General features: G+C 54.0%; 1 protein-coding gene across 4 annotated transcripts in view; it reads left to right on the top strand.

The window, feature by feature from the left end:
• The window catches only part of TCF7 (transcription factor 7), a 34,382-nt gene extending 6,568 nt beyond the window's left edge, over positions 1 to 27,814 (top strand). Inside the window, exons 4-11 of one of the 4 annotated variants that reach the window (XM_044780457.2) lie at positions 16,969 to 17,080; positions 17,923 to 18,013; positions 19,499 to 19,591; positions 20,841 to 20,960; positions 21,429 to 21,591; positions 21,703 to 21,810; positions 22,343 to 22,391; positions 24,955 to 27,814. In XM_044780457.2, coding sequence (XP_044636392.1) covers positions 16,969 to 17,080; positions 17,923 to 18,013; positions 19,499 to 19,591; positions 20,841 to 20,960; positions 21,429 to 21,591; positions 21,703 to 21,810; positions 22,343 to 22,391; positions 24,955 to 25,034 — 816 coding nt within the window. In that variant the 3' untranslated portion in view covers positions 25,035 to 27,814. Of the gene's footprint in view, positions 1 to 16,968; positions 17,081 to 17,922; positions 18,014 to 19,498; positions 19,592 to 20,840; positions 20,961 to 21,428; positions 21,592 to 21,702; positions 21,811 to 22,342; positions 22,392 to 24,931 lie in introns of all 4 variants that reach the window. The other 3 variants (XM_044780459.2, XM_044780460.2, XM_070517368.1) reach the window with 3 other exon arrangements.

Here is a 27,814-nt window from a genome sequence, read left to right as displayed (position 1 = left end):
GTTCTTGCCCTGATGCTTCCCCTGGTGTGGGGGTGCGTCCGCAGGCCCCCAGACAGTGCCCATGTCAGATCTTTGTATGTTTCTTGTTTGTTTATCCCTAGGTGGCTTCTAGTTTGTTCACAGGTTGCCTTCTTTGCCAGCGGGAACGATGTTCTATACAAATCACTCCTAGTTTCCATTTTGATTATTTCCATGGAACATATATCCAAAGGGAATTGTTGGGGGAAGAAGTGGGGAGAATCCCGGTGTTCTGCTTCCCTGCGGCCCCAGTTCCCTACGGTTCCTTGCAGGGCCCAAGCACAGCTAACACAGAGTTTTCTCTTTTTGTTGTTCATGTAATAGGTTCGTGGTGGGCAGTAGGACTTAAAGGTTATTTGGACCTGCGTTCTTTCCCGACTTGGAGGGCTGTGTGGTCCTGGCTGCAGTATTTGGGAAGTCTGCAGCCCTCCTCTGCTGCCCCCAGGGTGGAACTTTGCTTTCGAGGTGCCCCTTGGACGGCTTTCAGGAAAGCACCATGAAGGAGGCCTATTCTGCAGACCCAAGCCCCACCCTGTCCCCTAAGGCTGCAGTTTTAGGGCTGTCTGCCCACTCCTCTAGCTCAGCAGGGTGGAGGGGCTGACAGGGAGCCCTGGGTTGGTCGCCAGGACCCCGATATTCTTCCCCTGGCCCTACCGGGGTGTCACAGAGCCAGTTTCCACAGCCAGCAAATGGGGATATTCATACCAGCACTGCCTACCTCCCCAGGTACCCTGAGACTCAGGTGTGAGTAAGGGTGAAGGTGGAGAGGGCTTGTGATCCCCTCCTGAGGCTGCCAGCAGCCCATGGTCTCCTGAGACCACACCCCACCTGTAGGAAGGGAGGTTTAGCTGAGCTGTAAGAATGGGCTCCAGGGGCACTGCTTTCAAGTCGCATAACTGCTGAGGTCAGGTTGGATCAGGGTGGGCACAGAGCCGCATGGAAGGGCAAGCGGAGCCACAGCCTCCCCCCCGAGCCCCTTGGGCAGCTGCGGTCCCGAAGCCCTGCAGTCACACTCCCTCCTACCTTGTGACTGGCTGCTTCCTGCCACTGTGTACAAACAAGACTCCGTTGGAGGAAACAGGTGTTTTATCAGGTCACAGGGGCTCCCCCTCCCCCAACGGTACCGTGCACAGATCCTCGGGTAACAACCCTCCTTCTGCAGGTGGGGACAGGAAGGCCAGGTCAAGGAAGGGACTTGTCCAAGGCCCCTTAGAGGAGTGGAAAGGGAAGGCATTGAGTCTGGAAGATCCACTCTCAAATACCATGTCTGCCACTCCTTGGTTGAGTGGCCCTGCATAAGTTACTTAATCTCTGGGCCTTAGTTTCCTCATCTAAAAACAAGGATAATGAGGATTACTACCTCCTTGGGTTACTGTAGGATGGAATGAGATGGTGTATGTGAAGTCCCCGGCACATAGTAAGTGCTTTACGAGTGGAAGCCACTGTAGGAGGGACTGTTCACACTGTGTGTGAATGGCCCTTATAAAGGATGCTGGGCCAAGCAGGTGGAGTACTCCTGAAGCTGAGGCTGGACTGGAGTCTGTGACGCTCTCCCTTCCTCAGCTCAGCAGCCAGCTCCGCTGGGGCAGTACAAAGAGGATAGTCAGCCCACCTGGCCCTCAGCTGGTGGGTGACATAGTGCCTGCTCTATCTAGAATCCTGGGTCCAGACCCCTCCTGGCATTTACTGAGCCTCCCCCACACCCGCGTATACTTGGCCTTGGCTCAGCCCAGAGAAGGCGGCTGCCCCTGCCCTCCCAGAGCTCAGTCCTGGCAAGACAAAGGGGCTCCAAGTCGGCTTTGAGGTTCTGCCCGAGTTGGATAAAGGGTACTGAGGAGAGAGAGAGGCCAGTGGGGGCAGCCAAGAATGCTTCCTGAAAGAGGAGGGTTCCAGCTGGTCCAGAACCTGTGCAAGTGAGAGTGGGAGAACGTTCTAGGGCACGGGGACAGCATGAGCAGAGGAGGAGAGGCAGAAGTTAGTATGTTCTTAGTCACTGGAAGGGTGACCCGAAGCCCAAGGTCTGCGAGGGGCATGAGGGGAAGCTGGAGGAGGGCTGGCACTGAGGCCCTGGTGTGTGACCTTGATGTCCAGGCAGCACTGGTTCCTGAGCCTAGGAGTGGCTGGTGGGCACATGCAGCACGTTGGCAGCAAGAAGGGCAGGGGGGTGTCCACCGGCAGGTGGTTTGAGTTGGACATGGAGGGCGAAGGAGGCAGAGCTGGCAGCTGGGGCAGGGTGGACACTGGGAGGCACAGGGGTGATTAGAGGAGTGTGAGCAGGGTCAAGGGAGAGGGTGGGCTTTGGGCAGGGGTGACCCAAGCGTGCTGGCACATGCGAGACAGGAGTGCCTCAGAGGTGGAGAGTTCCATAGTCATGTTGTTTCATTGACTCTCAGTCTCTCACCAGGGTCATGAGTCAGGGTCTTGGCTCCTTGTTTACTGAGGGGAACTGAACCCCAGAGGCCCATTGGTGATTCAGCTGGGGTTTGGAGAGCGCCTCTCCCCAGCACTGTCTCTAGCAGGACTCCAGGGCCCCAGGAGTCTGGGGAAGGTCTCTCAGAACCCAGGACACTGTTAGCTCTTTCCTTCAGGCAGTTTGCTGCCTCAGCTCGCAGACCTGTGATGCTTGGAGTTTGGACCTGGGTGTCACCTCCCTCCCTTAAAAAGGTGTGGCCCGCATCAGCCTTGGCATGTGTAGTCTCCGAGCTGCAACCCAGGTGGGTTTGTCCTGGTCAGAGGGTTTGGCCTCTTCTGGTCCTGTTGGAACATGGGACTCCCCTTGGCTCAGTCCCCTGGTGGGTGGAGGCACTGTCCCTTGCTGGATAGGGGCCCTGGCCTGGGGTGGGGCCAAGATGGGCATGAGTCTGGCTGTCTCCTGTGGGTGCCTGCCCATGTAGTCTGTCCCACCCATGGAGTCTGCCTGCCTGGGCTGTGCCAGCAGACACAGCTTTAGAGCCCAGAGGGAGACTGGTGACACATAGCCTTCATACTTGAGCTAACTCCACAGCCAGAGCTCTCTGGAGATCAGAGGAAGCAGACGCTCTGCCAAATAAGCTCCCACTACCCCTCTCACCCCTCCCATTAAAACAACCAACTTCTTTTCTCTCCAGGGATGGGAACACACTATCTGCTTCCAAATGACAAGCATGCGACTGAGGCTGCAGGCATGGGTGGGCAGGATGTGGGATGTTCCTAGGGAACAGTGGGCTTTAGGGGTTTGCGTGGTTAGGGCTCCCCCACCCCACAACGTCTAGGCTGGCAAATTGCCCCTTCTCAGAAAGCCCAGTTTGCCCATGAGGGCAGGGGCTGTGATGGGGAAGGAAACCAGGGGACCAGAGCCACTCCTCCCCTGGCTGTGTGACCTCAAGTAAATATATTAACCTTTCTAGATCTGTTTCCTCTTCTAAAATGGGAATGGGGATCTCTGGCCATAGAGGATTTCTGAGATTCACATAGGTATTGGTTGGAGAGGCCTGTGGCTCCAGTGGGCCTCAGGTGGGGCTTACTGGGCAATGCAAGGACTGCTCCAGGGCCAGCCTCCCCATCAGGCAAGAAGAGATCGTGGGGAGGGAGGGACAGGTGATGGGAGTCCAGGCTGAGGGTATTCTGACTAACTCTGACCTGGCTCTGGTGGCAGCAGGCCCAGCCTCCCAGTCTGCTGGGCCTCCATTTGAAACGCATTACCAATGCTTTGTAAACTCCACATCATTTGGCCACATGAAAGCCTGGAATCTAAAAATAGCGACTCCTAGAGGACGCCCCGCATTGGCGGGGCTCAGCTGACCTCTGCACACACACCCACCACCAGGCCACCTCCCTTGCTAGGGAGGCCCAACTGGCAGGGCCACACCTTCCCACCCTCCCAGTGTGGGCAGCCACTGCCTGGGGCCACTTTATCTGGGCATAGATCTCATCCAGCTGGTCAGAGCTTTGGACCCCAAGGCCTTACCCAGGGCAGAAGGTCTGGAAGAGCCAAGAGGAGGCAGCTAGGGGTCGATGGCCCCACGACACTTTCCCCAGCCCCTTACATGCCTGGAATGTCCATGGGGAGCCATCTTACAGATGAGGACACTGGGGCCCTGTGGAGAGGGAGCACAGGAAGGGGGACCTGGCCACTGTCAGATGGTGGACAGGAGGGCCACTGGTTGATGTGCTGTGTGAGCAGGGCAGGGGCCTGCCTAGGACTCCTTGGTGTTGGTGGAGAGCCTGCCCCAGCAGAAGGCAGGGTGGCTGTGGGGCTCCAGGCTGCTAGGGTTGACTCTTTGCCCTGCTTTCTGTGGGTTCCCTCTCCCTATGGTCTCTATGACCAACTGCAAACCACTCTTTTCCCTAAAAATAAACATGCTTATAGGATTGGGGGAAGCTTTGTAGCTATCAAAGGAAATAATAGGGTGTTTAAGAAAATTACATTGCGTTTTAAATAACCAGCATGAAAGTCATTAAGTTTGAAGTTTCATTCAAATCAGATGGCTCTGTGGCTGGCCTGGTGGCCAGGCAGGCAGAGGGTGGGTGGGCCCTCGGGGACGCTGAGAGGCAGCCTGTGGAGAGCTCTGCGGCAGCAGCAGTGAGGTCTCTGCTGGGTACAGCCGGAGTCCAGGCGGGGCGGCCCCAAGTGTATGCCGGGCTGCGGCAGCCACCCCAGAGCTTGCTGGCAGGCTTTGAAGCAGGGTGCAGCTGGGGAGCCGCCCAGCTGTGGTGGGCAACCCCATGGGTGGGGCAGGGGGGGTGACCACAGTCCGTAGGGTGTGGGGACAGATGGAGCTGGGACTGCCAAGGCCACAAGGCTTGATGACCATGTTGAGGTGGGGGTTTCAGGAATGATGGTTTGGATCAAAAAGGGCTGGGCCTGGGCCACATCTGTCCTCTTCCCTGCTGGAATCTTAGTGCCCAGCACAGGGCATGAAACACAGTGAGTGCTCAGTAAACAGCTGTGGAGAGAATAACAGCCACCACAACAATACTGTGTGTCGAGAACTCCTCCAGTGCGAGGCCCGTGCCATGGACTTTTAATCCCAATATCAAGATCCTTACAAGAAGCCGAGAAAGTAGATATTATTATTGCTCTCATTTTACAGATGGGGAAACTAAGGCTCAGAGGTTAAGAACGTGCTAGTACCTGGCAGAGACAGGACTGAACTCAGTCTCTTTTACCTCCTTGCTCCTTGCTGCTGTGCTCCTTTGCTCTCAGATGTGAGGAGATGGGGGCATTGCAGGTCTTGAAGCTGAGCATTACCCCTACTCCTGTTGGGTTCACAAGCTGGATCCAGCTGGATTAGTCTCTCCCCAAGGACAGACTTGGCCCTCACTGCCCCTCCTGAGTGTGGCCTCATAGCTCTGGGCTTGGATCAGGGCTGGACCCTTTCCTCCCTGGACACCTGGCAAGGTCAGGGCTCCCAGGGCTGAAAGGGTTGTGTTTCTTGGTTGGAGGCAAGAGCCTAGGGCTTCCAGAATAAATGTTACCTGGAAAAGTGTTTATAAATGACATTTAAGATTGAATCAGGTTTGATGCATGACTCAAGGACAGTTAAGAATGATCTGTAAGTGAATTCCTTCCTCTTTCTAACTTTTGGTCCTGGCTTAGCTCAGTGCTCACTGTTTGACCTCTCTGTGCCAGGTGCCCTCCTCTGTGTGGTCGCGGGTTGGGCTAGAGGGTTTCCTAGGCCCTGAGTCTCTGGGAATGGCTGGACTGCGGAGGCCGAGAGTGTCCCTGGGCACGGGTGTGCCTCACCCACCCCGCCATGGGAAAGCTGCTTGGGAACCAGAGCTGCCTGCTAATCCTGCTAGGGCATTTTGAGCGCAGTTTCTTCCTCTATTGCTGCCCTCCTCTGCCTCCTGCCCCCCGGTTCTGGTCATCGAAGGCCAGTCGGGAGCCCAGCAGTGAGCAATCAGGCAGCAATCAGGCAGCAGTCCAAAGGAAATTGAGGGCCAGCAGCCCCAGCCTGGCACAAAGGCCGGCTTTCCTGAAAAGCCATGGTCTAGGGACAGGCTTGTTTTTGTCTTATTTTTTTTCTTTTATTTTGTTCTTCATTAATTTAAAAAATACTAGCAGAAACAAATATTAACCCATTTAATCCTGACATTAACCCATGAGCTACAAACATCGTACAGATAGAGAACCTGAGGCGTGGAGACTTGCACCTTGCAAGTGCTGGAGTGGGGATTTGAACCCAGGCGTTTGCCTCTGTTTCTTGTCCTTACCACCACACTGCCTTGCCTCTTAGGCAACATATCTATCCACTCATTTTTGAAAAAATGGGTTTTATAGCTCAGCTGGGTCCCCTTGGCTCCCCCTGTCCCATCCTTTCCTACTACTCCTCACCCCAAGGAATTTGGTATTTTGCCCTCTTCCCTACATTTTTATACTGTTAGAGCCGGGTGTGTACCTGTAAGAGCTGTTTGGTGTGGTTTTTGAAACCCCCTACCTCAACCTCATTTGGGAACTCTGCCTCAAGAGGGCCCCCGTGGCAGTTGGAGCAGCCCTGACCTCCTCCCTCTGCTTACACTGAGTATGAGGGGCCTGGGTGGGAGCGTGAAGGGGCCTGAAGCCTCCAGCAGCTCCTTTCCACTCCTTGCCTTGTTTCCCTTTGGATGAACTACCGGACTGAGTCCTGGCAGAGCCCCAAGGGCCTTAGCTGGCAGGAGCTGTAAGGGTTAGACCCTCACAGTCAGAGTGAGCTTCCTGACTGTTCCCAGGGCAGAACTGTCCTGAGGGTGGTGCAGGCAGCTGAACAGACCAGAACTCAGAGACCCCTGTCTGGTCTTTGCTTCTCAGAATCTGCTGGAATTAATCGGGGCAGGAATGCAGTGCTAAGGCTGAGATCTCCAAGTCTCTTCTTCCTCCCACTCTTGAGCCATTGCTGACCATCAGCTTCCGCCTTTCTGGGCCCTCCCGGAGCTCTCCCAGCTCTCTCTCTTAGGCAGCATGCTTATTCTTCTAGACAAGCCTTGGGGAGAGCCACCCCCACTGCCAGTGGCTATCTCATCTGTCCTTTTCGAACGTGGAGGGGTGGGGGGAGAGCACAAGCCAGACCCTGGGGTAGGGATGACCTCTCCTGTTTCCTTTAGTCATTTACGACTGAGAACTGAAATCACCTCCTATGAGGCACCCTTCACATAGGCCTAGGTGGAGATCAGAGCTACAATGCCAGTCAGTTTGTTCCAAGAACGGTTCTTGGCAGGGTGTTGCTGGCAAAATCAGTGATCCCAGGTCCTCAGTCGGCTGAAGGTGGGGAGACCTAGCATCGGGGAGGGGGGAATCTGGGAACCACCTGGCTCCTGGGCCTCCATGTGTGGTCTCCACAGGCACACTACCAGCTGGCCTGTGAGGCCTGTAGCTGAGTGATAAAGATCTCTGGCCAGGAATCCCAAGGGGCTGGATTCAAATCCAGATCTGCCACTACTTGCTGTGAGACCTTGGGCAAGTTGTTTAACCTCCCCAGACTTCCCTTTCCTTATCTGTGCACACATCACAGAGTAGTTGGGAAGACTGGTAGGGATTCTGATGAAGGGCAGAACTCTGCAGGATATTGAGCACACAAAAGGCTGTTACTCGAGGGGACTTCCATCTCTGAATCTGCACCTCTGCCATTTTCTTCCTGCCTTTTCTGCAAAGCCTTTTGGCTTTGCTCCTATGGGAACAAAACTCTGAACTCCTCAAATGCCTCCTTCCCCAGAACCTTGCTTTACCTACTATCAAAGACAGGCTGAGTTTGCAGCTTGTGCCCTGGCCTGCTTCAGCCCACGGTAGGCTCCTGGATAGCTGGGCAATGAGGACGAGCTGGGTGAGTGACTTCCTGGGCTGGGGGGATGCCCAGCCCCAGGGCCGCTGCATAGTCCTCAAACAGTGTGTCAGTAGCATCAACTAGCAGCTCAGCTGCAGCAGCTCCCGGAAGCTTTTTTTTCCTCTAAAAACATCCTGTCCTGAGGGGCGTTTACCTCAAAGAGGAAGAAGGAAAACACAAGTAAACGAATGCATAGAAACCACTGGAGGTGGTGGGTGAGGCCACTCAGCTCAGGGAGGTTCAGCTAGCTCCAAGGGTGCCCAGGGCTGGGCTGGGTCTAGAGCAGGCCTGTGGTTTGCCAAGGCTGCATACAGGGACTTCAGTCCTCACTTCTGCTGTGGCAGAGCCCTGTTATCTGATGTCGAGGCCAGGCAGCTGGTGGACTGGGCAAACGTACCTGGCAGGGCTCTGTGCAACCATGGCAATAGCCCTGTGCTGGAAGGCAGGATTGAAGGCTCTTGGTCCACAAGGGTGTGGCCCAGCCATCCCCCTGTCCTCCAGCTCAGCTGGCCACATGGCCACGGCTCCATGCTCTGCGGTGGGTGTCTGGCACAAGGCGTCCAGCACGCTGTAGGCGGAGAGCACCATGTCCTGGGCAGCAGGGCCTAGAGCGGGGGCTGGGCATAAAAGGGCATGAGCCTAGCTGGGGTATATCTGCAGAGGTGGGGTCTGCAGGAGCCCACAAATTGAGGTCTGGTTGATAATGCAGTCAAGTCCTCTTTGGAAGGTCTGGGGGCCTTGCTTCCTTCTGGCAAGTTCATTCTTATGGTTACCACACAGCAACTGGTCAGACTCCTTGGCACTTAAGCACCATTGGTACTAAACAGTGGATCCCCAGCTCTAGACAAAGAGGTCTGGAGAGCTGTGGGGCTGTTTGATAGGCCCTGGATCTGGGAGAGGAGCCTGACCAGAGTTCCTCAGGGCCAGGTGCTGGATGGAGCCTAGCTGGACGCTGCCAAGCCTGGCTCCTGGCAATATGGGGAAGAGAAGTGAGAAGTGGAGAAGGCCTTTTGAGCAGGGCCACTGTGTAGGCTTGTGCCAGGGAACTGGGCCAAGGAGCTGAAACCTGCAGCCCAGCCTGCACTACACTCCCCAAGCCATGTGCCCTGGTGTGGGCCTGAGTATCTGTGCAGAGGAAGGGGTACCTTTTCTAATTAGCACAAAGGCTCCATATGAACTAGTGGCGGCCTTGGCTTTGACTGTCTGGTCATTCTACTCCCAAAGTTTCACAGGCAGGAGGAAACGGGGGTAGGAGGAGGTGCAGGGTATTGGGACTGGCAGGATGACCCTGACTCTAAGCAGTGGCCCCAGCTCCTCCCAGCCTCTTATATGCTGCTGCGACTTTGTGCTTAGCCCCAGCCAGGATACTTTGTCCAGTGCTCCCAAATTGTCCCTAAACACTGGTTCACACTGGGCCCCACCCACCTGTACTGCTAGAGACCCAGCTTTGAGATCCAGCTTTAATTCATGTAATGGAAACAGTGCAGGGCCCAATCTCAGACCTCAGGGAGGGCATGAAGATGGACAAGTGAGCAGACACTTATGGTGTACTGGGGTCAGTGCTGCAATTGGCAGGCCATAGCCGGGGACCCTTACCCAGACGGGGAGGGTAGGAAAGGCTTCCAGGAGGAAGTTTCATTTATGATGAGGCCTGAAAAATGGATGGGAATTGGCCAAACCAAGCTGGGGGAAGAGTTCTCCAGGCAGAGGGAACAGCATGGTCCTGGGGACGAGCAGCCCTCAGTGGCTGGAGCACAGAGAGGAGGGGAGAAATGAGAGTGTGGCTGTCTGGCATCACTGAAGACCCTGAGAGCCCATAAAGGGGGCCTTGGCACTGACTTGATAGAGGGCTGTTTAACTATAGGCAACTTTCTCAACCTCTGTGAACCTCACTTCCCTCATGTGTAAAATGGGAAGGATAATGCCTGCCTTGAATGGGCTGTCACATGTGCCACTTATAATACTCAATTTCACCTCTGTGCACTTGGCAGAGAGAACAGTAACTGTATCAATAACCCACCTTTCTATCTAGTCAGCCTCTGCCCTAGGGCCTCTCCCCAGCTCTAGAGCAGGTATCAGGAACAACCCCTCAGGAGCCAGGAGCTGAAAGACTGAAGTCAGCTCATAGCAGATGAGTGGGTAGGGCAGGCAGAAGTTCTGAGGCACTGGAGATTCTAGAGGCCTTCATTCAACAAGGCTTAGTGAGCATGCCAAGTACAGAACCTGGAGAGGCAGAGATGGCTAAGAAGCCAGTTCTGCCCTCCAGGACCCCCAGGCTGACCTCTGCACCAAGTGGGCATCTCTGCATACTGGGCTCGTGGAACCCCACCCTGGTCATAGTCCTTTTCAAGGAAGTGACCCTTGGACTGAGGTCAGGATGAGAAGGAACCAGGCTGGCAAAGAGCAGGAGGAAGTATGGAAAGTCGTGAAAGTATGGAGGAAGCAGGAGGATGTATGGAAAGGGAGGAAGGGGTAGGTAAAGGCAGTGAAGCAGAGAAGAGCTGGTTGCCCGGGCAGGAGAGGAGCAGGCCTGCGTCGCTGGGCATGGCTGGGGTGTGGCTGTGCGATGGTGAGCAGGGGAGATGTGGGCTAGGGCCCTGGGGCCATGTCCAACTATCGCCATCAGGCAGGCTCCTGGCGCCAGCAGCCCTGGCAGGTAGGCAGGCAAGGAGTGTGGCCAGAACCCCAATCCCCAGAGTCCCAGAACCTGCTGGAGCATTGTTAGAGTCAGGGAAGCACAGGCTTGGGTAACTCTAAACAACTACGTTGGAGAAGGGACAGACTGGATTTAGGTCTGGGACTCCCTCCCCTGCTTACCTTGTTCTGTACATGATAACCATAAGCCCTTTGCAGTACAGTGGGTAGAGTCCCAGCTCTGCTGCTTACTAGCTGTGTGACCTTGGGCAAGCTATATAACCTCTCTGTGCCTCAGTTTCCTCATCTATCAAATGGGGATAATAATCATACCTATATCATAGGTTTATTTTAGGAGTATATGAGTTAATCTCTGTAAGGCGCTCAGAACTATGCCTACCACATGGTAAACACTCAGCTGTCATTAGCAGATGCTGTTCTCTCAGCCTGAAACACTCCTTTGCCTGGTAGGAGATCAGTAAATACATCCTGATTGAATGTGTCTGCTGATAGTGATCAACTGAGAATCCTGGTGTATTTGGAGGTGGGATACTTGGGGTGGGGGAGTTCCTTCTCCTGGCACAGTCCCCTGCCATGGGGAGGCCTTTTTGGGAGGGCCTGGTCAGGCCTCACAGGCTCCCCCACCCCCAGGTTTGAGGCCAGAGGAAGCGGCAACTTTCTTCGCTGGGAAAGTGTTGTGGGGCTCAAGCGTTTGGGGGTTTTCAGAGTCAACCGTCAGAGGCGAGGGAGTTTCTCTGCTGGCGGTGGCAAGAGCTCTCAAGGTGCACACAGCCTGTGAGCGGACCGCTGCTGCGGTCTGCAGGGAAAATGCCGACTGTGTTTATTTTTCACCTGAGCCTGCAGGAAGTGGGAGGGGGGGAAGGGGGAGGGGAGGCGGGGGCAGCCCAGCCAGGCCCAAGCTCGACTTCAGAGCAGAGGAGACCTACCTCAGGAGTCCCCCATTTCCACCTCCTTCTGCCTGGCCCTGCCCTTGGGCCCCTTCCTGGCTCCAGTCTGCTCAACAAGAGGAGGGCACACTGGGGTACCAGAGTGAGGGTTTCCAGCCGTGGGCTAACAAAAACATCTCAGAAGGATGAGGACGACCTTTGGGCCAACACACTTTGGCGTGGGGAAGAGCAGTCAGGGCAATGCAGTAGCAGAAGGGAGCACCTCTGCCTAAACTATAGCAGGCATGGCCTCCCAGCCCAAAGGTCTCAGAATCCTGGACTTGGGGCCAGCTCGGTGGCACGGTTAAGTTCATGCACTCTGCTTTGGTGGCCTGGGCTTTGCAGGTTTGGATCCCAGGCACAGACCCAGCACTGCTCATCAAGCCAGCTGTGGTGGCATCCCACATAAAATGGAAGAAGATGCCATAGATGTTAGCTCAGCGACAATCTTCTTCAAGCAGAAAAGAGGAAGATTGGCAACAGATGTTAGCTCAGGGCCAATCTTCCTCTCACACACACACAAAAATCCTGGACTCATCCTGGAGTGCTGTGGTCTGGAGAGAGGACGGGGGAGGGGGCTGCAGCAAAGGCAAAGAACAGCGGTCCTGATCAAGGAGTGTGGACTGCTGTTGAGTCTATCCCTCACTTATACATTCCACCATGCTGTGAGCACTTACTGAGTGCCCAGCTCTGTGCTTGGCACTGCCCTCAGAGGTAAGAGAGATGAGGTTGTGCCATGGAGATGCTCAGGGCCTGGTAGGGACAATCAACCCAGGCCTGTCTCCCTTCACTAGAGGCTGGGTACAGTCACCATCAGCGGGAGGAGAGGAGGGGAACTCCAGTCACTAGGCTCCCCATACAAACACCAGGCCCCAGGCGATCCCACCCTGTTGTCTGGGCAGCCTGGCCCTGGGACAGCCTTGTGCTGAGGCTCTGGAGCGGGACGTTCCACCAGCTGAGGGGGCATGGGGCACCAGGGCCTTGTGCCAGACGGTTCCCCCTGCCTACCAATACCACACATGGAGGGCGGCTGGGAAGTGAGGCTCAGAGGCAGCCTGCATGAACGTGGGAAGGACTGGCCAGGCCCTCAATGCCCTGCCCTGGAGCCCTGGCCACCTGAGGGCCTCTAGCTGCCAACAGGTTCTCTGCCCCACCCCTGCCCACCTGGCACCTCTTCTGTGGTTGGCTTCAGACTCCTGTTTAATGAAGCTTTTCCCCATTCCAAGGGAAGGCTGGCTGACAAGATGAGCCCTCTGCCCACCAGGCAACCCCCGCCCCCTGCCCCCCAACTACCCTTGTCACGCACATACGTACCAGGCCAGAGGCTGTAGGCTGAGCTGAATTCTGAGGTTTCCCAGGCCTAGCCTGAGCTGTGGTGCAATCTGGGACTTAACCAGCCTGGCCAAGGATTGTCAGCTCTAGCTCTCCCTCAGGCGAGAGGGCTCTCCAGGGTTTCCTGGCCAAAGCTAGCCCTCCCCAGGGAGGGTGGTTTGCTGAGAAACCTGCTGTGGAACCACCTTCTCCCTCCTGCCTTGAAGCAGAGACCCACCCCACCCCACCCCTGGCAGGGTGGGACTCCAGGACTGTCTTCCTAGAGTGGCACCTTGGACCCCAGGCTCTGTTCCTAAGACTTCCCAGGGTCGGAGCTGCCCACTCCACCAGCCAGGCTTACAAACCTGAGGGCCAAAGAGCCAGAGCCAGGGCTGGATGGCAGGGCCTTCTCTGAAAGAGAAGCTTAGACTCGAAAGCCCCCTGGTTTGGAGGGACTTGTGGGTCCCTCTACCTGCTGGGCCAGCACTCCAGGCATTTGTGCCCTTAGGCAGTGAATGGTGGGATGCCTTCACCAAGGCCCCAGGTTCCTGAGGGAATGGGCCCTGAGGCTCGGTCTCCCTGCCTGCCATGAGGGCTGATGTTGTCTAGCTACCACTATCCTGGCAACGCATCAGGATAAAAAGGCCCCAGAGGTTTCCAGGACGCTTCCCAACTTCATAGGCCCTTGGCTTCTGCTCCAAAAAATTCTGGAATAAAGCAAGATTTTCATATCTGACCAACGAGGTAGGCAGGGCTGATATTCCATCCTCATTTTACAAGGGGCAAACTGGCCTTGTGAAAAGGTCAGTGAGCCTAGAGCTGGGCTTCCTAACCTACTTCGCATCATGGCACACTTAAAAATTATCACTGGAATAACTAGAGAAGGAGGCCAGAGGCTGAAGCACCCATGGGAAGTCCTGGGCATAGTGAGCAAGGAGGAGAGAGGAAGGTAATGGTGAGGTCAGAGAGAGAGTAGGGGCCTGATCATGTACAGTTTTGTAGGCCTGGGTAAGGCTATTGGAGGCTCTAGGCAGAAGAGTGATGTTATCCATGTGGCTGTTGGACGCAGGACTGGCTGAGGGGGCATGAGGCTGCTGCAGTCATCCAGGTGAGAAGTGACTGTGGCTTGGACTGGGTGGAGACAGGGAGGAAGGAAGGAGTGGTTGGATTCTAGATATATTTTGAAAGTAGAGCCATTATGATTTGCTGACAAATTGGATGTGGGATGTGAGAGAACAAGAAGAGTCAAGGATGACTCCAAGGTGTTTCGATGTGAATACCTAGAAGAATGGATTGCCATTAAGATGGGGAGGAGTGTTTGGGGCAGGAAGTCAAAGGTTCTGAATTGGACATGTTGAGTTTGGGTAGCATTTTAGACCTCTGAGTAGAACTAATGAGTAGGCATTTGGAGGTGGAGTTCCTAGGAGAAGTGGGGGCTAGAGATAGAATTGTGGAGTCATCAGATGAAGACCTTTAAAGCTGTGAGACTGAATGAGAGCACCCTGGGAGTGAAGGTAGATAGAGAGCTGAGGACCAATCTCAGGTCAAGTCAGGAGGAGAATGAGGAGCCAGAAACAAGGCTGAGAAAGAGTGGCCTGTGAGGCTGGAGGAAAATCAAGCGAGTGTGGCATTCTAGAAGCCAAGTGAAGAAACTATTTCAAGTCGGGGGGAGAAATCAGTTGTGTCCAGTGCTGCCGGGAGGTTAGGTAAAATGAAGACTTTGAATTGACCACTGAGTTCCGCAGCATGGAAGTCAATGGTGACTTTGACAAGAGTCATCTGGTGAAGTGATGAGGCAACACAATGGCTAGGTTGAAGAGAGAACAAGAGCTGAGAACTAGAGGCAACGAATGGCTCTGATGAGGTTTGTAGGAAAGGAGAGGGAGACATGAGGTGGTAGCTGGGGGAGGATTTACAGATGGGAGAAATGGAAGTCTGTTGGTACCCTGGTGGGAATGAGACTGGGCTTGCAAAGTGCTTGGCACAGTACCTGGCATGTAGCACATACTCAGTACATGAAGGATTTCACATGGATCCACACACCTAGCAGCTGTCCTGGCTCATTCCTCTTTTTCTTGCCAGCCACCTGCAGGCCTGAGGATCCTACATTCCAACTTCCATTCTCACACACCCCTCAACCTGTCTCAGGTGTGTCTAGAGTAAGTGCTGGGGATAAAAGAAAGCCTGAGAGTGGCATGAGCCTCCCCCAGCTTACTCAGGAAGCCTGGCTTAGAACAGCACAGGAAAGTCACAGTGTTCAAGGCCTGGGGACAGCATGGCCCCATCAGCGCCCTGCCCAGGTGATGCTACTAGTGGGCTTCCAGTCATGCTTGCCATCTCCAGGCAAACCCCCTTTAGCATAATCAGAGCCAAGCATCTGGCCCATGTGAGGTCCAGCACCAGAGGGCTAGGGAAGCACTGTGAGTAGCATTTCCTTTGCACCTGTGAAGGCTCTTCAAGGTGAATGAGGGGTTTCCTACATGTCCCTTCCTCATTACCTGACACCTGAGTAATTGAGCTCTTAGGTATTGTCTGGCTTTATCCTCACAATAACCCTATGATCATCTCCATCTCCATTTGACAAGGAAACGGATGCTCAGATATCGTAGTTAAGTTCTTGAAGGCTACACATTAGAGCCAGGATCTGAACGTGTTCAGCCGACTCTTCCTCAAGCTCACAGTGGAGCGCCCTCCCTGGGGCTGACAGGAGGAGGCTCTCCTGCCCCGCCCGAGGAGGCCGGGCAGGGTCGGGGCGGTGGCGGGTGGTGGTCGTGGTGGGCTCTGGTTAGAGGTGAGGCATCAGGCTGAGGAAGGGGCTGTGGTGCCAAATCCATGCAGCTGCAAAGGAGCTACCACTACTGGGACATCAACCCCTGTCTGCCTGAGGACAAAAGGAAGGCTGATTAGCCCTGGAGTGTAAGGCTCCTCATGGAAGGCAGACGGCAGGGGACTGACAGTTGGCAGTGTGAGCACCTGCCTCAAGCTCCTCTGGAGGCAGCAATGGGGGAAGATGGTGGCCAGGGCTGTCTGGTGCTGGGAGCTGTGGGAGCCTGTGCCCACCTGGGAGCCTCATGCCTTGGCTACGATGTGGCTCATACTGGGCCTTCCTTCTGGCTTCACCCTGGATCCCCCACAGCCAGTGCCAAGGGAACTGTGCCAGGCCTCCTCACCTTGAGCTACCCTAACTTTCCCCAGACCTGGCAATGAAGGGATCACGAACCCCATCCATTACACAGGAGAGGAAACTGAAGTGCAGAGATATTAAAGAGTCTAACTAAATTCACCCAGTGGGAAATTTCACCCACAGGGTGAGAAGGAGCCCAGGCCACAGCCTCTCATTACTGTCTTACTCCAAAGATGTCCTCTGTTTCTTCTGTCATGTGTCAGAAGTCACTCATCTGTGCTCCCAACCTGTAGCATCCCCACAGATGGACTTTTCTGAGTGGAAGCTGAGCCTCAGTTGTAGGTGATGTCTCCAGTTGTCTGAGCAGGTGAACACTGAGGATATGCAGAGCTGGGCCTTGGCCCTGAGCAGCAACTCCCTGTGGCTTGGTTGCATGGGGAGCCCCCTTCCCAGCCTGACTGAGTCATCTCATGACAGATCCATGTGACTAGTGTGAAAAGTAAGAGTCCTGCGGTGTTGAGGAAACAGGAAGTGTGGGGGCTGGGTAAGTTGGCCCTGGAGAGAGCCAGGCCCCACCTGGCCCCACCTCCCCTGAGTTAGAGGGCTGAGGGGGGGGCGCTTCCCTGTGTCAGCAAATCCTGTTAAGCTTGAGATGGGACAAAGGGTCAGACTTAGGACCCCCAGTCTGGGGGCTGGAGGAGAAGGAAAGAAAGCTTCAGGCTGTCCTGAGGTACACCAGGTCCTCAGACCATGCCCTGATGTCTGGGGCCAGAGGCTGTGAGCAGCCCCCCAGACAAGCCATACTGCCTCAGAGAAACTGTGGTATCTATGAGACCAGGAGGAAGGAAGAATTTCCTGGACAGGGGAGATGTACCTCAGAAAATGCACAGAAAGACTGAGAAGCTCTCTAGGAGATGAGACTGCTTGGGCAAAGTCTAGGGGGTAGTGGGCAGGAGGGCAGGGCCACGGGACACAGGGTTGATTGAGGGCTAGCCCCCTCCCATGAGGCCTGTGGTTTTGACCACCACACTTTCCTTGGACACTTGGGCTGCGTGTACACAGCTAAATGAGGCTCTGCCTATATGTTTGCCTCCAGCCCTGTGCCTCCATCCCTCAGGTCTCCCCACTTTCACCCATCCTCCTTCTCATTTTTCAGCACAACAAGGCCAGTCAGCCCGCCCACGGTGTCCCCCAACTCTCTCCTCTCTATGAACATTTCAGCAGCCCACACCCCACACCTGCACCAGCCGACATCAGCCAGAAGCAAGGTATGAGCCTGGGATGGGGAGGGGCCTAACAAGATGCAGAGACTGGGGGCCAAGTCCCCAGCTTCTGAAACCGGGTGGCTGGCCCCTTTTTACACCTGGAGTACCTGGGGCTGTGTAAACTCAGGGCCCAAAGAAACTGCCAGGAAGATGGATTGAGGGCGCCAGAGGGCTGGGGGAGGTGGTGTCAGGTCAAAATTTGAAGGCTTCCAGTTGAAGTAGGAGCCTAAATCCTGAGTGACCACCCCCCCACCGCCATTATGGAAGCAGGCATTTGTGTAAAGTTGATAACTATAAAATTTGTAGCCTTTCCCTCCCCACAGTGAGAAAATGGAAAGTGGTGGTTGTGATGGCTGATTCACTTCAGCCTCAGGCAAAGTCATTCTGAAATCAGCCATTGTGGGCTATGGGAAACCTGCTGACTCAACCTTGGGGGGAGGGGTAGGTCCTGGTTCCCCAGAGGCCAGGTTCCTCCAGCCCAGGGGGCCTGCCTCCTGCTCAGAAAGCCAGGCCAGAGCCACCAGCAGAAAGGCTCCAATTGCAGACCAACAGTGGACCAGGGCGTGGCAAGGCTTGGCCTCCCAATCCTGAATGACTTCAACTTTGCCGATGGCCCAGCCAGTGCCCTTAGGCAAGTCACCCAACCCCTCTGCCCTTGGTTCCCTAGCCTGTAAAGGGGTGCTATTATCACATTGGGATAGTCCTGAACAAACCAGTGTGTCTGGTCCTCTAGCAAAGGGGAGTAGGTTCTTAGAAGCCCCACTGGAGGCTCTAGAAGGCAGTAACTAGCTGAAGTGGACCTCCGGGTCAGGCTGGCTTACTTACTCAGCCTCTCTCCACTGTAGGAGTTCACAGACCTCTACAGACTCCTGACCTCTCTGGCTTCTACTCCCTGACCTCAGGCAGCATGGGACAGCTCCCCCACACTGTGAGCTGGTGAGTGTGGGCCCAATGGGAAAGGGGTATCTTGTGCTGGTTGGACCCATACCTAACCTTCCATTTTCCTCCTCCATCCTTCTGTGCTGAGCACCCTGCTGCCAGCTCTATATAGGTACCGAGGGGCTGGCCGGCAGCTCTATTCATTCCCCAGGTAGCCTGACATACTCCCTTTGGGAAGCCTCAGGAGACCTGGCTCCTGGTCCCAGCCCTGTCACACTTGAACTCTGCCTCAGTGTCTAAGAGACTTGAATGGGGGAACCCTGGGCTGCTCAGGGCTATATGAGTATATGAGGAAGAAAAGGTAGGCCTGAGCAAGGAGGTGACAGCGTGATTTGGCCACAGGAGAGGTTGTTGCTTCTCAGCCTCCTGGTGGGCAGGGGGATACTTTCCACTTGCCCTAATGCCTGCTGCTGGCTGGTCCCTTTCTTGGCTGAGCTGCTTGAGGGGCAGGGTCCCTCCTTGCCCCTCTGGTGACCATCTGAGCCCAAGCCCCTGGCCAGCCTGCTTGGAGAGTCTATTACGGCTGGGCCAAGAAAAGCCAGCCTGGATCTCAAGTCACTGGGCCCAATGTGGGTCAAAGGGCCTGTCTTCAACTGGAGCTGGGCCTCAGCAGGCTACTTGGCTCTCTGCTCATCAACTGCAGTTTGACCTGAGCAGGTCTTTAGCCTTTGGGCTGGGGCAGTCACCAAACAGCAGGAAAGCCTGGCTTCCCAGGAAGGCAGGGCAGGCCAGAGGCCCAGCTTGGGGCCTGCGTGCCCCTTTCCACTTGCCCTTTATCCATGTTCAGATCACTCCTGCATTTCCAGATTCTCCTTGAACAAAGCTCCACTCTGAATACAAATCAGGACTACCCCCACCAGTAGCTACAGGATTCAGGTGTGCCAGGCAGGCTTCTGGGCACCAGAGAAGCACTGCTGAAGTTGGCTGATCCTCAGGTCCCTGTCCTCTCAGAACTCAGTCCACCTAGTGCGCAACCCAGGCAAGAGGCCAATTACATGGCAATGTTAGCAGTACTTTGACTGGAAACTGTAGGAGCCCAGAAGTGTGCCTCATTCAGCTTGGGATCTCAAGGGCTTTCAGGAGAAAGCGTCATTTAGCCAAGCAAGACCTGAAGGATGATCAGGAGTTGAAGCAGGCAAAGTGGGGTAGAAGAACAATCCTGGCAGTGTCAACAGTAGATGCAAAGGCCCTAGTGTAGGTATCAACCCTGTATTGACAAGGAAATTGCAGGAGGCAAGGCTGGAGGGGACCTGGGGTCCTGCCAAGCTGGGTCCCAGGAAAATGCTGCCATTTACACCTTAAGCACCAGTACAAGCCTGTAGAAGGAAACTGGTGCAGCACAGTGCCCTCTGGTGGCAGATGCTTAAAACCCAAAGGTGGAGTGGTCTTCACACTATGGGTCAGGCCCAAGAAAGGTGGGGAAGTCCTTCCCCACATCTGGCCAGTAGCCACACTGCTAACAGCTGTCTTTCCCAACCACAGGCCCAGCCCTCCTCTCTACCCCCTGTCCCCTTCCTGCGGATATAGACAGCACTTCCCTGCCCCCACTGCAGCCCCTGGCACCCCCTACCCCAGGTGAGTCCCCTATCCTGCAGCCGGGCTCCTGCTTCCTGTTGCCCAGGCTTCAGTGCCCACGAGGCCATGCCCAGGCCATTGCTTGCCCTGTGCTAGTTGCTTGTCCATCCGTTTGTCTGTCATTCTGCAGCCCCCTGCTGCCCTGTGCCTGAGAATAAAGCCAGTGGGAGTGCAAGAGGCCTATACCCAGTCCATACTGTGCAGCAGAGCACCACAGAGCAGCCAGTGCGTGCACACATGTGCTTGTGCTCCTGCCTCTGTGCGTATGTGAGTCAGCCTGTGTGCAGATGTATGTGCACTCACCTCTCTTTTGCATCCCTGCTGAGGGAGCACCTTTTACATGTGTCTCCAACCTCTGGCCCTTAGGGGCTGCCTGCTCAGGGACACCACACCTTGCAAGCAGCAAGGGGCAGAATGGTATTTAGAGAACAGCAAGAAAGTGAAGTGGGAGGTGTGTGTGTATGTGTATCCCTTCACTTAGGTCACTCTCTCAGTGACACACCCATGCCAAGTATGGAACAAAGAATTCAGCTGACATTTCCAGCTGTACCAGAGCTCACAGCCCAGGACAGGAGGTAGTGACACAGCACCAGCAGTTGAATAAGCTATCTGGGTGATGGGGAATCTCCAGGGAGACCCCAGCCAGGTTTGATGGGTCAGGAAGAGCTTCGTGAAAAGGGTAACATTTTCTGAGCGAGGGGGACAAAGGGAACAGCAGTAGTTGGGGATGGCTGGGGGTGGGAGTGATGGGAAACAGAGGGGAAGAGATGGGGCTAGAAATGTCAGCACGGATGGTAATGCAAGGCTGTGCAGGCCCCAGGGAGGAGGCTGGGTTTTATTCTGTGGTCAATGGAGGAATTTCAGCAGGAGTACTCAGGTGTTTTTAAAAGGTCACTCTGGCTGTTGTGTGGAGGGAGTCCTGGAGGGGTCAAGCAGAAGAGTGAGGAAGCCCCCAGGGCAGCCACAGGCTCATGAAGCTGAACTGGTTAGGGCAAGAGGTGAGGAGACAGATTCAAAAGGTATTTAGGACTTAGTAACCACCTGAATGACGTATGTGTAGATTTCACAATGTGTCTGTGTAACGTGTTGGGAGCAGGTATTTGTACGTATCTCTGTGTACTTGTGTGCAGGTTAATGGGGGTGGGGTATCTGTTCACCTGTCTTCGTGTACTGTGGAGGGGCCTCCTTGTGTCCAAACATCTGGCCTGTACCTACCTTGGCTCAGTGTTAACTCCCCTCCTGCTTCTAGGTTCACCCACCCATCCCTGATGCTAGGCTCCGGCGTACCTGGTCACCCCGCAGCCATTCCCCACCCAGCCATTGTGCCCCCCTCAGGGAAGCAGGAGCTGCAGCCCTATGACCGAACCCTGTGAGTGAAAAGGCACACAGTGGGGAGGAGGGCGGGGAATAGGTGTGCAGATCTCAGGTTCCTCTTCATTCATCAGCTGGGATTCCTCCCACCAGGCCCAAAGCCTGCTGCCTAGAAGCTCCAGGGACTGCCAGAGGCGGCCTCTGGTCAGGTTGTCCATGGCTCTTGCCAATGACCACTGTTTTTTGATTCTCAGAAGCAAGAGGGAGTGGGTAAGGTGGGGAACAAGGATTTAGTTCGAGGCAAGGGAAGGGCAGAGAAATCTTCACATGTACTTTTCTTACTTAGCTGCAGTATTTCTGTAATGAAGTTACTTAGCTCTGCTCATCCATTTTGGGGCAGCTCAGAAAAAAGGATTCCATTTACAAAACCCTAGTATCCATGCACTTACACATACACTAGAGGAGGGTGGTAGCATTAGGTGGACACTGTGGGGGCTCCCGAGTGACCTGAACATGTGTTTCTCAGGAAGACACAGGCCGAATCCAAGGCAGAGAAGGAGGCTAAGAAGCCAACCATCAAGAAGCCACTCAATGCCTTCATGCTGTACATGAAGGAGATGAGAGCCAAGGTCATTGCAGAGTGCACACTCAAGGAGAGCGCTGCTATCAACCAGATTCTGGGCCGCAGGGTAAGGCCACGGGCAGGTGGGCTGGCAGGGGCAGCTCCTGACCATCTTGACCCTGGTGCAGCCTGTTGACTCCCTGATGCACCACACCTGCCCCCCACTTCCCCGTTGCAGTGGCACGCGCTGTCGCGGGAAGAGCAGGCCAAGTATTATGAGCTGGCCCGCAAGGAGAGGCAGCTGCACATGCAGCTTTACCCAGGCTGGTCAGCGCGGGACAACTACGTAAGTGACCACAACATACAGTAGGGGCCAGTAGGGGAACCTTCAAGATGTCATGCCCCAGGCCACAGTTTCAGCAGGGAAGGCAGGACTACTGTTCTGAAGGCACAGTTAAGGAGCGAAGGTGGTGGAGTGGAGAGTCCAAGGCCTCCCATGGCTGGGAGAAGAGAGCCAAGCAAGGGGAGCTGCTCCTAAAAGTAGGCCAACGTCCAGTTTTCTAACCCTACTCAGGGCTGTTACCCAGTATTTGGGCCACATGAGCAGAAGGGGAGAAAGGGGCCTGGAAGTCACCATCTCCATTCAAAATGGAGACCAGCATGGCAAAGGGAGGAGAGGAGCCCCTAACTGCCCCATGGTAACCTAGCAAGAATTGCAATCAAGAAACACCAGGCCCCCAGGTAGTGGGGGACTGCGTGCTTGGAATCCCAGTGGCAGCCAAGCTAGGGATAAGCCTGCAGGTGTCCTAGCCACTCGCTTACTAGGTTTATGGCATCTGCCTCCCAGATCTGATCATCCCTCCTTTTGTTCCCCGCAGGGGAAGAAGAAGAGGCGGTCAAGGGAAAAGCACCAAGAATCCAACACAGGTGAGGCCTTCCCTCAGCAGTGATGGAGACTCCTTTCCAGGCCTCCACTTGACAAGCAGCCCTGCTCTGACCAAGAGGGAGGAGGGGCAGAGTACTCAGCCACAAACCTTGAGGGCCTGGGCCCTCTAGAAACAAGGCCTGCATCTCACAAGTCAAACCCCCATGTGAGGAACAGCTATACTAGGTCCCAGGGAAGACCAGCAGAAGCCAATTCATGTAGCAGTGGTATGTTGACCCACAGCACCCCCGCCACCTTTGCTAGCCCTGCTCATAGCTAGCCTTTGCCAGAGAAACTAGTGAGGAACTGAGCATATGATTTAATACTAAACTCAAACACCGCATCCTGGTTAGTTCTGCTGAGGTGGGCAGCAGGCTGTCCAGTTGAAGGCTGAGCCAGGCTCCATGCCTAGGCCCAGTAGTCTCACAGCCTGATGGCTAATGCCTGGCAATTTCTCTGTCACTGCCCCACCACCCCAACCGTTTTTCAATGCAAAGTGCTCTGCATAAGAATCCAGAGAGCCCACACCCTGTCACAGGTCTCCTTCCTGTGGGTGAATTCCTGCTCCAACTCTGGTAATTCAGACTTCACATCCATGAAGCACTTTCTCAGGTGTGCTGCCACCACACAGAGAAGCTAGAGGCTAGGACTAGGGCAAGGCAGAGTCCTCAGCCATTTTTTCTGAGGTTGAAGAATGGCCTTTATCTTCCATCTGGAAAAATGTGTAGAACAGGCTTAAACTACAGCATGAGAAGATATGGGTCAGGCAGATTGGGCACTGGCAATAATTTTTAAAAACTGGATAAAATGGGCAGGGGGTTGGGTAGCCCTAAGGCAGAAGACGCTGGATCCCCATGGGCCTCCCTGGGCTCCTCTCCTGCAGTTCTCATGCTGCAAGCGGCCCCATAAGCCACAGAGAAGAGCAGCCTGATAGGGTCCCCTCCCTTCCCAACCCCACCATTCTTCCCACTGCCTCTCCTGCCCAGCTGGGTGCCCACCTTTCCGGATACCTTGGCTCTGGGCCCTAGGGCTCCCACGGGGGCTGGCTGTGCCACGGAGAGGCTCACTCTGCCTGTGGGGGCTGCGGGGTATCTGTGACTGGCTAACACTGATGTTACCTCTTCTTTCTGGGCCCTGCTCTGCCCTGCTGCCTGCCTGCTCACCCTCTGCCCTGCTCTGCTCCTCTGGCATGGCTGTGAGTAGACCCTGGCTCGCCTAAGAAATGCCGTGCTCGCTTTGGCCTCAACCAGCAGACGGATTGGTGTGGTCCGTGCAGGTGGGTTTGTCCCCACCACTATCCTCTCTGCTTCAAGCTGCTTCCCTGACTTCCCTGTACAAGTTCTGCTGGGCCTGCAGCCCTCCTTTGGCCCCTCAGCCCCCAGGCATACCCACAGATTGGGGAGGCCATGCCTCCTAAAAATGGGAGTGAACACTGAACACAGCTTTTGGGGAAGATCAGTTGGGTCTAGGTGGAAGGAAGGGGAAAGACAGAATGTTTTAGAAGGGAAGGGAAAGGCAGTCTCAAGAAGATAGTTCTGGTGCCTAGGGTCTTCTGGTAATGATGGTTGGGTGCTATTTAGGGCTAACAGGTCCTCAGCAGACAAATCTCACACACACCATTCAGGTGGCCTGAACCCCTGTTCCAAGGCCTAAACGTGATCATGGCCCACCAGCTCCCACTCACCTCTTCAAGTTGGGATCCCTGCCTATTTCATCCTGAACCCTTAAATCTAAGAAAAACAAGGTGATTAGAGATCAACCTGAATAATGTGGATGCCAGGTGGCCATGTGACTCATTATCTTCTGCCTACTGAGACTCCAGGGCTGAAGAGGTAGGGAGAGAGGAGCAGGAATACTCCTGGGCTATCATAAGGCCCTGTGGCACTAAACCTGTGTGTTTTACCATACAACAGAGAAATACCTGTGTATGTGAAAAAAAGGTGGTATACCTACCAGGTAGCTAAAGTTGCCTAGCTTAGTTCAGGCCAGACCTGGTAGGGCTAAGGCTGAGGCTACTCCAGTTTAAGTTCACTGACTCTAATGAATACTCTTCCAGCCCCTCAGAATGCCTACCATGCTCCCAGTCCAAGGGCAAAGAGGAATTCAGGGAGTATGTATGTGTATATACACATGATGGGAGGCAACCCTGTCCTCGGAGGAGGTCCTCTTCCATCCATTCTACACTCCTCAGAGACAAATTGTGGTTCAGAGAACTCTAAGATGGTAGGAATAGGTGAGCCCCACTAACACGAAGCAGAGGCTCAAAGGCCCAGATTAGGAGATGGCTCCCCTGGAAAACAGGAGGCAGCCCACAGACCTAGCTACAAAAGGTCTCTGTGCCACCTTGTGGCTGTGCTGGGAACTGCACCTGGTCCAGGTCTGGGCCAGGCCCTGCAGAGTTGCAGTGCTGAAATTCAGGTCTGAAGGTATGGCCAAATAATGCAAGTCATGGGGAGAGGGGACAAGAAGGGCAACTAGGCCTGTGCAAGGACGGTATTTTTTGGTTGTGGTGTATGACTATGAATTCACCCTCTATTTACAGATAACTCTCTTCACTATTCCTAGGAGGAAAAAGAAATGCATTCGGTACTTACCCGGAGAAGGCCGCTGCCCCAGCCCCGTTCCTTCCGATGACAGTGCTCTAGGCTGCCCCGAGTCCCCAGCCCCCCAGGACTCGCCCTCATACCTCCTGCTGCCCGGCTTCCCCACAGAACTGCTTGCTAGTCCCGCAGAGCCAGCACCTACATCACCAGGTCTCTCAGCCACTCTCAGCCTCCCAACTCCCTGGGCCCCCACAGGCCCCCCACAGCACCCCGCAGAGTACACAGGTACAACAACAGGAATCTCAGAGACAGGCAGCCTAGCATGCACAGGACACCCGAGCTCCTCCAGGGACCCACCCTCTGAAAGGAGGCGACAGAGCCCCAAAGCGAGAGGAAACCGATCAGGGGCCCTGCTAACTTCTTCTGAGGGTCCAGGCCCTGGAGATTTCAGAGGCTGCACAACTTCTGCCTGAACCTGGGGCCATCAATTCAAACTGCTCTGAGTGGTGGGAATGAGATCTGTGTTGTGCCATCTGATTAAGGGCACCTTTTGTGCCCCTGGCAGCTGTGTCCATTCTTTTCACCATCTGTCTTGCTAGCCACATGCCCCTGCCTCTCTTGCTTTTCCGTTTTAGGGCAGAGATGGGCTGGACTGAGCCCACCTGCTTTCCCTACTCTGCTTCCCCACCACTGCCGTGCCCTCCCCACACCAGACACTTCATGGACCAAGAATGAGCTGGTTTATCAAACAACATGCGAGCATGGTCACAACCACAAAACTCAAGATGACAGTGCTTCTCTCTTAAGGGCCTGGAGAAGCCCTGTTTACAGAAAACCAGCTGCTATTCATAAGCTGGACAAGAGAAAGCCTCTTGCCACATTCTCAGCTTGCAAGAAGAGGCGGGAATGGAGTAGATTAAGTTTAGGCCTATCACCCTAGGCAACATGAATAACCTGACACTACCTGATCAGGCAAGTGTGGGTGGTGGTGGGGTATCTGGCTTTAGTTCAAATTACTTGGAAATGTTTCCTGAGAAATTCAACCACCTAAGAAGCCTTGATACCAAAGTCCCAGGCCAGTCACTAGTGGCTGCGGTCAACAGTTCAAAGTCATGGCCCAAAATCCAGTGTATATCCTTGCCCATTCTGAGAGCCTTTTTCACAGCTCCACTTCCAGCTTACTCACGTCAGTCTAGCCAGCTCTTGGGCAGTTGTAAGAGAGGGCAAACCAAACCTCATGACAGCCAGTGCCTATCTTCCAGCATGAAACCAGGCCAACTCAGTTTCCCTATGGGGCTGCAGGAAGGAGGACCATTACAACCAAAGCAAGGAGCCCAGAAAACCTCTAGTGGTGAAGAGTGAGTTTCCACCACAGCCTACTTTAACCCATTTCTGAGCCAAGCTTCAATCCTGAGCCTTAAAAAACAAATCTTTTTTTAATTTAACTTTGTTTTTTGCCTCCTCCTCACTGTACATAGCCTGAATCCAAAGAAAAAGGGCCGTCCCTGTACCCACACACACCCCTCAACAAAAGCCTTTAAGTTGCTACTTCAGCCACTGGTTTCTCAGAATCCAAAGATCACATATTCTAGTATAGTGTTGCAGGAAGTCAAGAGAGAAAAAAGGACCATTGTAGTGTTCAAAATATTTTTGTATTGTTAATGCATCATCATAGAAACTTTTTTAACATGAGAATAAAGATACTTTTTACTGGGTTTCTTTTTCAAAAGCTTCACCCTGAGGAATAAGCTGTTTTAGTAACAGCATGACACCCTTTCCTTTTCTTCTCCAAAGCCATGAAACTTGGGGTTTATTCTCTATTATGGTACACATGTTCTCAAGATTTTCAACCTATAGAAGCCAGAGATTATTCTTGTCATCTCCCCTTAAGGGGCTTGAGCCCTGCCCCAACCCTGAGAGCTGGGCTCATGTTGGGTATAAACTCCCATTCCAAGCCTTGCCCTTAACCCCTCAATCCTGACCTCACAACTGGTGCAGGTGCTGGCCAGTCTGCCCCCTAGTACTCATATGAGAATGGGTTGGAAACTGCCACCCACAGACCCTAGAACAATCCAACCAGGAACAGGTGCACATGACCACCAGGCTCCATTTTCCTCTGAGGGCAGAGAGAGAAAACACCCACAAGTACATATCCTGTTTTGAGGAAAACAAGAGCAAACAAGGGTCTTTTATAACCTGGTATCATCATAAAACCCACAAGAAGGTATTTGAATACCACCCTTCCCTCCCAAAGACTGTCTGTCTTTTAAGGTGCTTAAAGTGTCTTCATATTTTTATACAAAATCTCTGAAGTTTGATAAATCTGCAACCTCCTTTTTACATAGCAGTTTCCATCATGTTAAAATATACTGTTAACTTCCTGAAAGCCATCATGAATGTAAAAGGTGTCATAAAGCCACCTCAATAGGTGAATCAACCATTAGATACAAATGTCGGGCGAGAAGTGTATCTCAACAGCCAGCCACTGGGCCACCATCATGCATTGTAATTTTCACTTCACTGAGTTATATTTTTTGGATTTTATGTTTAAAAATATTTATAAATAAAGTCATCTTCCAGAGTAGTGTCTATTTAAAGTAGGCCACTGGAAGCTGTAATCCTAGACTTGCTTTTTTCTGGAAGGGTGCTAGAGGAGAACAGCTATTCTCTGGACATCTGTCCCATTTTAAAGAAAGAATCCTTCTCTGGCTGCTGGCCTAGTTGTTTCAAAAAACTACATTCTAACCAAGGCTTATGCAAGACTGGGTTGCTGCATCTGATTTGGTGTCTTATTTAGAGTACACTGGGTACAGGAACAATGTACTCTTTGTGTATGTGAGGGCAGAGGGGGGGCTTTGGCAACTTCGTTAAAATCAAACCAG

The sequence above is a fragment of the Equus asinus genome, chromosome 9, assembly GCF_041296235.1.
Source record: "Equus asinus isolate D_3611 breed Donkey chromosome 9, EquAss-T2T_v2, whole genome shotgun sequence".
NCBI lineage: Eukaryota > Metazoa > Chordata > Mammalia > Perissodactyla > Equidae > Equus > Equus asinus.
This window is presented reverse-complemented; position numbering and strand designations above follow the sequence as displayed.